Source organism: Abramis brama (genome assembly GCF_963993115.1).
Source record: "Abramis brama genome assembly, chromosome: 1".
NCBI lineage: Eukaryota > Metazoa > Chordata > Actinopteri > Cypriniformes > Leuciscidae > Abramis > Abramis brama.
Window position 1 is genome coordinate 73,402,251 of NC_139963.1, and position 13,663 is coordinate 73,415,913.

At 41.6% G+C, this 13,663-nt stretch overlaps 1 protein-coding gene across 1 annotated transcript; it reads right to left on the bottom strand.

Annotated features, from left to right (window-relative positions):
* Window positions 1-1,072: 1,072 nt before the first annotated feature.
* On the bottom strand, window positions 1,073-13,277 carry LOC311097777 (GTPase IMAP family member 8-like; the record flags this gene model as incomplete). The annotated part of the gene is made up of 4 exons (XM_084137629.1): window positions 13,209-13,277; window positions 13,035-13,102; window positions 11,261-11,905; window positions 1,073-2,088 (listed from the first exon to the last, which is right to left on the bottom strand). The coding sequence occupies exons 2-4, from the start codon at window positions 13,060-13,062 to the stop codon at window positions 1,073-1,075; spliced, it is 1,689 nt and encodes a 562-aa protein (XP_083993755.1). The 5' UTR covers window positions 13,063-13,102; window positions 13,209-13,277.
* Window positions 13,278-13,663: the final 386 nt, after the last annotated feature.

Here is a 13,663-nt window from a genome sequence, read left to right on the forward strand (position 1 = left end):
CTTCCATGTACAGCTCAAATTGAAGTAAAAATCCGCTGCACTCCCCCTCCTCGCCTGAGAAGGGCGCTGGCCGGGCCATGGGACTGACAGAGGCAGATGAAGAAGAATGGATGACGGGTGGTGGTGGAATGACATGTGAAACACCGGCGTTCTGAATGGGGATTTCCTCTTCGCCGTGATCTGTTGGTTCGTGCATGTTGGTCAGGTCTTCTGTCACAAATCAGCACAGAACAAACAGGTAAGTTGCAAGGATGTTTATTTACACGGGGAACAGTCACGGCAGGTGAGTTAGATGAGATATAAATTAAAGTTGCAGAGTTTATGGATGATATGGATCTGACAAAGTCTCTTATCTGTTTCAGGTTTGTAGATGACTGGATGAGGTTTGACGACGGTAGCAGGATGGCAGAAGAAGACGGAGGATCCAGAGAACAGGCTGATGGCGGGTAAGTAGATGAAGAAGGTAAGTAGGATCTTTGTATTGGCATTTGAAGAGTCAGTATGTTGAGTAGGAATCAACGAGACCTGACGAGGAACTGAGGGAACTGGTGGTGAATATAAGGGGTGCGGGAAGTGGCAGGAAATTGATGACAGGTGGTGAAGACAGATACAGGTGATTAGTATTCCGGGGATGCTGATCGGGTGGGTGGAGTGTAGAGAGCTGGCGCTGACGCTGATGTATCCGTGACAGCTATAGGCTATTATAGTTTGGATTATTTTTTACAATATCCCATGAGTCCTAATAAATGCAATTTAAACTATTTCTGAAGTGCTTCTTTAAAAAAAGAACACCGCTTTCTCACATAAACAGCCCCTGCACGAGAGAATAATTGATTCTTGAGCCATCGATATCAGCAGATTCAGCACCATCGCCACGGACAGCGCCGGGTAACGTCACACGTAAGAAGGTAAATCTTAAGCAGCTTCCTAAGGCATAGTTTAGGGAACACGCCTAGAAATGGTATACCTTCAGTTAAGTTATACCTTCAGTTAAATTATACCTTAAGAGTCTTCGCAGCGCGCTAAGAGACAACGTTATCGGGAAACTCAGCCCTGACCATTACTGAACCTCTCACTGATTCACACACATCTTCTGTCTTGCTAGTTTCTTTGTCGCTCTGAATGCAAGTGTTGCTGCCTTTCTACGACTGATTCCTTTACTCTCAGCCTCCTTTATGGCTCTCTCTTTCTCTTCACGGGTCACTGTCATCATATTATGTGTTCTGGCAGCAGAAACTATGTAGACATCAAGAACATTTCTTAATGAATCAGTTAAAGACAGCTCAGCTTCATGCCGTGACTCCTCTACTAAACTCCAGTATATTTTCTGCCATTCAGTTTGAGGAACCTCTTCATGCTCCTCTTTGTACAGCTTCACTTTCTCATCTAACTTCTGCTTCTGAATCTCCTGAATGTGTTTCTCTGTTTCCTCAAACATGTCATTGGTGAAGTGTGTTCCTCCATTCTCTTCTACCATCTTCTCTATTTTACTGATCAGATCTCTGAACTGTGGGAAACTGGCAGACTTATTATCTAAACAGAAGAACCGGTTTCCACAACTCTTTACAAGTTCTTTAAGACCTGGATTACCGTTCTGTAGAAACTGCTCAATGGTTTTCTTTCCCTCCTCTAACTTATCTTTGTGAGTAAAGAGGATTAAAGTGTATTTTTCCATCTGTTCTCCAAACACTTCTTTGAGTTTCTCCACTGTGTTTTTCTCCTCCTCAGTGAATCGATCCACTTTAATCACGATAATAAAAGCATGTGGTCCAGGAGAGGCGTATGTTATGCATTTCACTATTTCAGTCATAACCTCCTTATAAGTGAGTTCAGTATCATACAGTCCAGGAGTGTCGATCACTGAGATCTCTTTACCAAACCTCACTGTAGTTTCTGCCTGACACTGTTTCGTCTGAGAGTCCGAGCTGACGGAGGACTCAAGCACGTTTCTGCCGATGATGGTGTTTCCAGTGGCACTTTTCCCACATCCAGTTTTTCCCAGCAGAACCAGTCTGATCTGGTCTTTCCTCACAGGAATCTGATGCTCATCTTCAGCTGTTGAACTTTCTCCTGAAACTACAACACAACAATCACATCAATGTGCAATTTAATTAAATACAACCTTCTCTATCAGCTCTTCTCTTTTAAGATCAGTGATATTTACATATCAGGCATTAGCAGATGTTCTCAAACTGGTTATGAAATGCATTTTAAGTTGTTTTATATTTCATGAGGTGCACTTATAATGCTAGTATGATTTTTACATCAAAAATAATTTATAATTTAGTCATAATTTAGAAATAAATGGCATTTTTCATACCCTGATTTGAGCGCTCTGTTTTAAGGGGTGTGTCTGTGTGAGACTGTTATCACCCACTGCTGTGATTGGCTGTGAGACTTCAGTGTAAACGCCCACTACTGTGATTGTTTATTGTTTTTGTTTTGTTTATTTATATTTGCACCTTAAAATACAAAATGACAAAAATAATAATAACAAAACATAAAATATATGAACAAAAATAAGACAAATATTATCAATTTAACGATGTGCAGGAAGAGGCAAAAAACCCCAACTGGGCTTATTTAACGCCTCCACCTATAGACATAATTACAATAAAATCAAAACAAAAAACATAAAAAACAAAAACATTTTACTACATAAAAGTAACAACAAACTAGTGAAATACATATATCCATAACACACACACAAAACACACATGCACATACATGTATACATACACATAACATCAACAAATTTTGATGCTGATTACAGTAATGAAAATAATAGACAAAAAATATGATCATAACACAAAAATAAAATAATTTCTATATTAAAAATTTAGAACAGCAGTTAAATGGGCTTTTAAATATCTTTTATAACATTTTAATGAGGAGGAGTTTATTGCTAAGTGGGAAAAACTGTTCCATAATTTGGTACCCCTAAATCTGATAGTAAACTGACCTCTGCACGTAAGAAACTTTGGAAGATGAAGATCTAAGGATTGACAAGTTGAATAAGAGTGAACCTGTGAGTTAAATTTAAAATAAGTCTTAAAGTGCTCTGGGATATTTTCATAATTAAAATATACCTTATAAATAAAAACACATATTTGAGTGATATTAATGTCATACACAGTAAGTATCTGAAGATTCTGAAATAGAGGCACAGATGAAGAATGTGACTCAGATCGGGTTGCAATCCTGACAAAACGTTTCTGAAGAACCAAAATTCTATGAAGTGTAGAAGGAAAAGTGCTTGCCCAAACTATATTACAATATGAAACATATGGATAAATTAAACTGTAATAGAGTGTAAGAAGACAATTTGTAGTAATGAGATTGCTAATCCTCCTAATTATACCAATAGATTTATTTATTTTCTTGCTAACCCAGTCAATTTGTATTTTCCAATTCAAGTTCTCATCAACAAAAATTCCGAAAAATCTTGTTGTTGAAACTTGGGATATCTCCAAAGTCTCCATTTTGACTTTTGAGAAGTTCTTAGAATATTATTTTTTTCCACTAAAAATTATATAATTAGATTTTTTTGTATTCAGCGATAACTTATTTAATCTGAACCATGTAGCATATGCAGTTAAACCAGTATTTACATTTTTAATCAGAAAATTAAAATTTGAATGAGAATAAACTAAAGTTGTGTCATCTGCAAACATTATTGGGAAAAGAATATTTGACACATTTGATAAATCATTAATATAAATAAGAAATAATAATGGTCCAAGAATGGACCCCTGTGGGACCCCACAAAGTAGTCTGGCTTTGTTGGAATAGCATCCATTAATACAAACAAACTGTTGTCTGTTTGAAATATAATTTTTTAACCATTCAAGCATAACATCATGAAAACCATATTTTTGCAATTTTTTCAATAGAATATGATGGTTGACTGTATCAAAAGCTTTTGAGAAGTTGACGAATATACTACAGGTAAATTCATTATTTTCTAATGCAGAGGAAACTGTCAATCAAATAAAGCAAGGCCATAGATGTGGAATGACTTTTCCTGAAGCCATACTGATGTTTATAAAGAATTCAATTAGAATCAAGATGGAATAAGATCCTTTTATATATAACTTTTTCTAATATTTTTGAAAAACAAGGCAATATGGATATGGGTCTATAATTATTGAAGCAACAAGGGTCATCTGCTTTAAACAGAGAAATAACTTTGGCAACTTTTAAATCCTCTGGTACAACTCCTGTTTTCAGAGAAAGTGAAAAAATTAAAACCAGTGGCTGCAAAATAAACTGCTTGATCTGTTTGACAAGGAATGAAGAAATATTATCATGGCCAGTTGAAGATGTTTTCATTTCATCAATAATATAACTTATTTCTTGAACATCAGGAGGCTGAAAGAAAGAAATAGAAGGATAATTCCTTATAATAAAATCTAGTGGATTACCATTACAAGCAGGAACTTTACAGGCTAATTCATGTCCAATGTTAACAAAAAAATTATTACATTTTTTAGCTATATCAAATGAGTTATTAAAAGAATTATCACCTTCATAAAAAACTGAAGGTAATTCTGAATGAGACTTATCTCTATGCAGCAACTGATTTATAACTTTCCATGTGGTTTTAGTATCATTTGAACACCTCTTAAATTTCTCACAGAAATATTTATTTTTTGATGATCTAATGTAATACGTATATTTATATCTACAAGATGTATAAGCACCATGAGTAAGAGGTGTAGGATTTGAAATATATTTTTTGTACAATTTATTCTTTTTCCTCAGCAGCTTCAACAAGTCAACTGTAAACCAAGGCTTACTAAAGGCCTGACTATATTTCCTAGTAGAGCTAATAATTGGAAAACATTCATTGAAACTACCGCTAATAATTTTCATAAAATTTTGATATGCAAAATGAGCATTTTTTTTCTTTATAAAGATCATTCCATGAAATACTGGCAAGCATATCTTTAAATTTAGAAACAATTAGCTTGCTCATAATTCTTTTAAGCATCTTTTTCTTTTTTTGTTTGGTTGTATTAAACTTAACGAAAATTGGAATATAGGGAAATGATCAGACAAATCCAAATACAAGACTCCAGATTTCATTCATTCACTGATTGGCTGTGAGACTTCAGTGTAAACGCCCACTGCTGTGATTGGCTGCTGTGAGACTTCAGTGTAAACGCCCACTGCTGTGATTGGCTGCTGTAAGACTTCAGTGTAAACGCCCACTGCTATGATTGGTTGCTGTGAGACTCCAGTGTAAATGCCCACTGCTGTGATTTGTTGCTGTGAGACTTCAGGGTAAATGCCCACTGCTATGATTGGCTGCTGTGAGACTTCAGTGTAAATGCCCACTGCTGTGACTGTCTATGAGACTCCAGTGTAAACGCCCACTGCTATGATTGGCTGCTGTGAGACTTCAGTGTAAATGCCCACTGCTGTGATTTGTTGCTGTGAGACTTCAGGGTAAATGCCCACTGCTATGATTGGCTGCTGTGAGACTTCAGTGTAAATGCCCACTGCTGTGATTGGCTGCTGTGAGACTTCAGTGTAAACGCCCACTGCTGTGATTGGCTGCTGTGAGACTTCAGTGTAAACGCCCACTGCTGTGATTGGCTGCTGTGAGACTTCAGTGTAAATGCCCACTGCTGTGATTGGTTGCTGTGAGACTCCAGTGTAAATGCTCACTGCTGTGATTGGCTGCTATGAGACTTCAGTGTAAATGCCCACTGCTGTGATTGGCTGCTGTGAGACTTCAGTGTAAACGCCCACTGCTGTGATTGGTTGCTGTGAGACTTCAGTGTAAACGCCCACTGCTGTGATTGGTTGCTGTGAGACTCCAGTGTAAATGCCCACTGCTGTGATTGGCTGTGAGACTTCAGTGTAAACGCCCACTGCTGTGATTGGCTGCTGTGAGACTTCAGTGTAAACGCCCACTGCTGTGATTGGTTGCTGTGAGACTCCAGTGTAAATGCCCACTGCTGTGATTGGCTGTGAGACTTCATTGTAAACGCCCACTGCTGTGATTGGCTGCTGTGAGACTCCAGTGTAAATGCCCACTGCTGTGATTGGCTGTGAGACTTCAGTGTAAACACCCACTGCTGTGATTGGCTGCTGTGAGACTTCAGTGTAAACGCCCACTACTGTGATTGGCTGTGAGACTTCAGTGTAAACGCCCACTGCTGTGATTGGCTGCTGTAAGACTTCAGTGTAAACGCCCACTGCTGTGATTGGCTGCTGTAAGACTTCAGTGTAAATGCCTACTGCTGTGATTGGCTGTGAGACTCCAGTGTAAATGCACACTGCTGTGATTGGCTGTGAGACTTCAGTGTAAACGCCCACTGCTGTGATTGGCTGTGAGACTTCAGTGTAAACGCCCACTGCTGTGACTGTCTGTGAGACTCCAGTGTAAACGCCCACTGCTATGATTGGCTGCTGTAAGACTTCAGTGTAAACGCCCACTGCTATGATTGGTTGCTGTGAGACTCCAGTGTAAACGCCCACTGCTGTGACTGTCTATGAGACTCCAGTGTAAACGCCCACTGCTATGATTGGCTGCTGTGAGACTTCAGTGTAAATGCCCACTGCTGTGATTTGTTGCTGTGAGACTTCAGTGTAAATGCCCACTGCTATGATTGGCTGCTGTGAGACTTCAGTGTAAATGCCCACTGCTGTGATTGGCTGCTGTGAGACTTCAGTGTAAACGCCCACTGCTGTGATTGGCTGCTGTGAGACTTCAGTGTAAACGCCCACTGCTGTGATTGGCTGCTGTGAGACTTCAGTGTAAATGCCCACTGCTGTGATTGGCTGCTGTGAGACTTCAGTGTAAACGCCCACTGCTGTGATTGGCTGCTGTGAGACTTCAGTGTAAACGCCCACTGCTGTGATTGGTTGCTGTGAGACTCCAGTGTAAATGCTCACTGCTGTGATTGGCTGCTATGAGACTTCAGTGTAAATGCCCACTGCTGTGATTGGCTGCTGTAAGACTTCAGTGTAAACGCCCACTGCTGTGATTGGTTGCTGTGAGACTCCAGTGTAAATGCCCACTGCTGTGATTGGTTGCTGTGAGACTCCAGTGTAAATGCTCACTGCTGTGACTGTCTGTGAGACTTCAGTGTAAACGTCCACTGCTGTGATTGGCTGCTGTAAGACTTCAGTGTAAACGCCCACTGCTGTGATTGGTTGCTGTGAGACTCCAGTGTAAATGCCCACTGCTGTGATTGGTTGCTGTGAGACTCCAGTGTAAATGCTCACTGCTGTGACTGTCTGTGAGACTTCAGTGTAAATGCCCACTGCTGTCATTGGTTGCTGTGAGACCTTAGTGTAAACGCCCACTGCTGTGATTGGCTGCTGTGAGACTTCAGTGTAAATGCCCACTGCTGTGATTGGTTGCTGTGAGACTCCAGTGTAAATGCTCACTGCTGTGATTGGCTGCTATGAGACTTCAGTGTAAATGCCCACTGCTGTGATTGGCTGCTGTAAGACTTCAGTGTAAACGCCCACTGCTGTGATTGGTTGCTGTGAGACTCCAGTGTAAATGCCCACTGCTGTGATTGGTTGCTGTGAGACTCCAGTGTAAATGCTCACTGCTGTGACTGTCTGTGAGACTTCAGTGTAAACGCCCACTGCTGTGATTGGCTGCTGTAAGACTTCAGTGTAAACGCCCACTGCTGTGATTGGTTGCTGTGAGACTCCAGTGTAAATGCCCACTGCTGTGATTGGTTGCTGTGAGACTCCAGTGTAAATGCTCACTGCTGTGACTGTCTGTGAGACTTCAGTGTAAACGCCCACTGCTGTGATTGGCTGCTGTAAGACTTCAGTATAAACGCCCACTGCTGTGACTGTCTGTGAGACTTCAGTGTAAATGCCCACTGCTGTCATTGGTTGCTGTGAGACTCCAGTGTAAATGCTCACTGCTATGATTGGCTGCTATGAGACTTCAGTGTAAATGCCCACTGCTGTGATTGGCTGCTATGAGACTTCAGTGTAAATGCCCACTGCTGTGATTGGTTGCTGTGAGACTCCAGTGTAAATGCTCACTGCTGTGATTGGCTGTGAGACTTCAGTGTAAACGCCCACTGCTGTGATTGGCTGTGAGACTTCAGTGTAAACGCCCACTGCTGTGACTGTCTGTGAGACTCCAGTGTAAACGCCCACTGCTATGATTGGCTGCTGTGAGACTTCAGTGTAAACGCCCACTGCTGTGATTGGCTGTGAGACTTCAGTGTAAACGCCCACTGCTGTGATTGGCTGCTGTAAGACTTCAGTGTAAACGCCCACTGCTGTGATTGGCTGCTGTAAGACTTCAGTGTAAATGCCTACTGCTGTGATTGGCTGTGAGACTCCAGTGTAAATGCCCACTGCTGTGATTGGCTGTGAGACTTCAGTGTAAACGCCCACTGCTGTGATTGGCTGTGAGACTTCAGTGTAAACGCCCACTGCTGTGATTGGCTGCTGTGAGACTCCAGTGTACATGCCCACTGATGTGATTGGCTGCTGTAAGACTTCAGGTGTAAATGCCTACTGCTGTGATTGGCTGTGAGACTCCAGTGTAAATGCCCACTGCTGTGATTGGCTGTGAGACTTCAGTGTAAACGCCCACTGCTGTGATTGGCTGTGAGACTTCAGTGTAAACGCCCACTGCTGTGACTGTCTGTGAGACTCCAGTGTAAACGCCCACTGCTGTGATTGGCTGCTATGAGACTTCAGTGTAAATGCCCACTGCTATGATTGGCTGCTGTGAGACTTCAGTGTAAACGCCCACTGCTGTGATTGGCTGTGAGACTTCAGTGTAAATGCCCACTGCTGTGATTGGCTGCTGTAAGACTTCAGTGTAAACGCCCACTGCTGTGATTGGCTGCTGTAAGACTTCAGTGTAAACGCCCACTGCTGTGATTGGTTGCTGTGAGACTCCAGTGTAAATGCCCACTGCTGTGATTGGCTGTGAGACTTCAGTGTAAACGCCCACTGCTGTGATTGGCTGCTGTGAGACTTCAGTGTAAACGCCCACTGCTGTGATTGGTTGCTGTGAGACTCCAGTGTAAATGCCCACTGCTGTGATTGGCTGTGAGACTTCATTGTAAACGCCCACTGCTGTGATTGGCTGCTGTGAGACTCCAGTGTAAATGCCCACTGCTGTGATTGGCTGTGAGACTTCAGTGTAAACACCCACTGCTGTGATTGGCTGCTGTGAGACTTCAGTGTAAACGCCCACTACTGTGATTGGCTGTGAGACTTCAGTGTAAACGCCCACTCCTGTGATTGGCTGCTGTAAGACTTCAGTGTAAACGCCCACTGCTGTGATTGGCTGCTGTAAGACTTCAGTGTAAATGCCTACTGCTGTGATTGGCTGTGAGACTCCAGTGTAAATGCACACTGCTGTGATTGGCTGTGAGACTTCAGTGTAAACGCCCACTGCTGTGATTGGCTGTGAGACTTCAGTGTAAACGCCCACTGCTGTGACTGTCTGTGAGACTCCAGTGTAAACGCCCACTGCTATGATTGGCTGCTGTGAGACTTCAGTGTAAACGCCCACTGCTGTGATTGGTTGCTGTGAGACTCCAGTGTAAACGCCCACTGCTGTGATTGGCTGTGAGACTTCAGTGTAAACGCCCACTGCTGTGATTGGCTGCTGTGAGACTTCAGTGTAAACGCCCACTGCTGTGATTGGCTGTGAGACTCCAGTGTAAACGCCCACTGCTGTGATTGGCTGCTGTAAGACTTCAGTGTAAACGCCCACTGCTGTGATTGGCTGCTGTAAGACTTCAGTGTAAACGCCCACTGCTGTGATTGGTTGCTGTGAGACTCCAGTGTAAATGCCCACTGCTGTGATTGGCTGTGAGACTTCAGTGTAAACGCCCACTGCTGTGATTGGCTGCTGTGAGACTTCAGTGTAAACGCCCACTGCTGTGATTGGTTGCTGTGAGACTCCAGTGTAAATGCCCACTGCTGCGATTGGCTGTGAGACTTCATTGTAAACGCCCACTGCTGTGATTGGCTGCTGTGAGACTCCAGTGTAAATGCCCACTGCTGTGATTGGCTGTGAGACTTCAGTGTAAACACCCACTGCTGTGATTGGCTGCTGTGAGACTTCAGTGTAAACGCCCACTACTGTGATTGGCTGTGAGACTTCAGTGTAAACACCCACTGCTGTGATTGGCTGCTGTGAGACTTCAGTGTAAACGTCCACTGCTGTGATTGGCTGTTGTGAGACTTCAGTGTAAACGCCCACTGCTGTGATTGGCTGTGAGACTTCAGTGTAAATGCTCACTGCTGTGATTGGCTGCTGTAAGACTTCAGTGTAAACGCCCACTGCTGTGATTGGCTGCTGTAAGACTTCAGTGTAAACGCCCACTGCTGTGATTGGCTGTGAGACTCCAGTGTAAATGCCCACTGCTGTGATTGGCTGTGAGACTTCAGTGTAAACGCCCACTGCTGTGATTGGCTGTGAGACTTCAGTGTAAACGCCCACTGCTGTGATTGGCTGCTGTGAGACTCCAGTGTAAATGCCCACTGATGTGATTGGCTGCTGTAAGACTTCAGGTGTAAATGCTCACTGCTGTGATTGGCTAACAACTTTGCATATGAAATAAGTATTACATGTGGAACCCTCCCAAAACATTTTAATTATCCATGACCCCTTTAACTAATAAGAGCCCAACAAATATTGTTTCCTTACATTTAATGAATAGGTTGGTTTAACCCAGGGGTGTCAAACTCATTTTCTGTCTGGGCCAAATCACTGTTACTGAATATATAAAATCAATTTTGTTACTCATTATATTTCGAAATACAGCAAATTCAGACTATTATTGTTTTTATTAAGAATGTGCCGCACTGAAAGCATTAGGTATTATAGGTCTGTCTAGTATATAACATATGCTGCGTTCACGTCACTTGTAATTATTACTGTAATTACAAGATGACAACACGTGAGGCTCTACTTGGAGCTGTTCACATTCTCAGCATTATGGGTTTCTATATTAAAGCCAGAATCAGTATAATTTGAGTAACCAGTAGCTAAAACCACATTTCTTTAGGGACTTTTTATTCTCCCAGTAGATGCATAAGATTTCCAGAAATTACAGTCTCAGATTTTTTTCATAATAATGTAATACTTTATAATAAAACTTTAGACTTTTTTGGCCTGTGCTACAAAACTTTCAGCCTCTGCAGAGCTAGTGCTATGTGCAAAAACACAGTTCACGTATACAGCCCAGTGTGGCCCAACTCATCATGAGTTACTGAAATAATTCACACCAACGGAACAACTTACAATATATTCCAATCTCCTTGCTTCTCCTCTTCATCTGTTCCATGATATATTTCCCACCGTTCTCCGTCATCATTCCTTCAATCTTCTGCAGTAGTTCTTGTTTCTGACAGTCAGTTTCTCTCTTGTTATTGAAACAGTGAAAGTTTCCTCCACATTCAGTCACCAGTCGCTGGAGATCCTCATGATCTTGGTGTTGTAGATATTCCTCAATGGTCTCATCCAGATCCTCCAGTTCATCTCCATGTGTGAACAGAATCATGATGTACTTCTGAACTTCAGGACCTAATAAACCTTTAATAAAATCCAGGATCTCTTCCTCGTTTCCCACAGGTTCCTCTAGAGGAACGGTGAGCAGAACCGCACTGAGTCCTGATGAACATCGAGAGATCAGCTGATCCTTCATCTTCTCCAGCTTCTCTTCATTCAGATCTGGATCCAGTAGATCTGGACAATCAATCACACACACCTGCTTCTCTCCGATCTGAGTTACTTCATCACACACTTCAGCTTCATGCTGCTTCTTATGTTTGTGGATTTTAAACCTCTTTTCTCCCAGTATAGTGTTTCCAGATGAGCTTTTCCCAGAACCCTTCCTGCCCATCAGAAGAACCCGGATCACTGGATCATCTGCACCAGCGGACATCTCTGAAGGAGACAGAAAATATGGAGTCTGACTGTAAATATAATGTCAAGTCGATTGTCAATGTATGATTTTTATGGCCCAAAATGACTGAAATTGCTGTGGATTGTTGTTGTTATGTTGTTATTGTTGTTAAAAATAATAATTCATAACAAAATCAATGGTAATGGCAGGTGCAAAAGTGATGTTGGTTCAGTGCAGTTCACATTGCCACATTAACATTGATAAAATGAACACTGAAGCAGTGTCAAAGTTAATGAGATAATTAAGTGATTAATTGAGTGATGATTGTACTGCATTGCAAACGCTATGGGGAAACTCCTTTCTTGAGAAATATTGAAGCCTTTATTTTAAAATGCATTGCAGCTGCACAGCTAGAGCATCATAGCTCGACTGAGCGTGCTGATTGGCTGTGCTGCGGCAACTGCAAGAACCTATGGCGAATCAGCAGAGGTAAACGGTGCAAACACCCTGCCGACCTCGAGCGCGCCAAAATAGGCGTGGCTGAAGTGTATAAATTCAGAGAGAATTCGCCATATGACAAATTTAATCGAGGCATCACTCACTAAAGTGGCTGCCTTTCGTGTGACAGCATGCCAGTCTCGGACAGTTCAACTCTAAACATTAGAAAACAAGCTACTAAAAAGTCACATAAAAACAGCAACAACAAAAAAAAAAAAAAAGAAAAAAAAAAGAAAAAGGAAAATACTAAGACAATTAAGATAATAATTTATTCATGCAGCAATGCATGATGGGGGATGAATTTTGATTGGTGGCACCCAGAATGCACTGCAACATGCTTTATAATTTTCACCATTATTGAGATTCACGGGATGATTCTTGATGTCTGTGTGTCTAAATTATTATTATTTTTTTAATCAGAACATCTTAAGAAGTCCTTTGGATTATATTGAAAAATGCTAGATCTCGTGCTGTAGAATCACAGTGCTGCTGTAATCAATAAAGTAAACCTAACTCAGAGATTAGAAACGAGTTCAGTGATTCAGGTTTATAGGCTTTTCGATCGAATGAAACGCCATTCAGTCATATTTTCTGCATCATCATCATCATCATCATGTCTCATTAGGAGCTCCGCTGTTTTGCTTTAATAAATCCTGTGGGATATTCTCTTACCAGGAGGAGTTTCAGACCCAGTCGCCATTATCAGACTGCAGAAAGAACACAGCGCAGGAAAATACTTCCTAAAACAACAATTAATACATTCAACAATCTCAATATTGTCATTCCTTATATTATCAGTAAATCAACACATCTGCATAAAACCCGTTGCAGGAAATGCAAACTCACCAGGAGTCGAGCTGATGTTCAAGTCTGTCTAAATCTCAATTAGGAAAATTAGAGAGAAATGAGATAAGCATTAATAACTGGTTGTGGAGCTTCTCCTTCTGCAGTTCTGCGCCATATAGCCTTAAGCCACGCCTACTGCGTCATGTGAGATATTCATATGAGACATTCTATATATAGCCTTAAGCCACGCCCATTTCTCGAGCCGCAGCATGACGTGATATCTAAACTGAAAGAAAATCTGATCATAAACCACACATCCATAGTCTAGTATTGCTCTGATTATTGTTGAATAAATGGTTTTCAGTGCCAATCTATCAGCGACTGAAACACACCTAAAATCATCTTACTTACATTTTGTTTAAATGTGAGAAATCCATGTAATGTTCGTGTCAAACCACATTACAAGAAATATTATTACTTGTTCTAATTCCTTTTTATTATATAATTTTAGATTT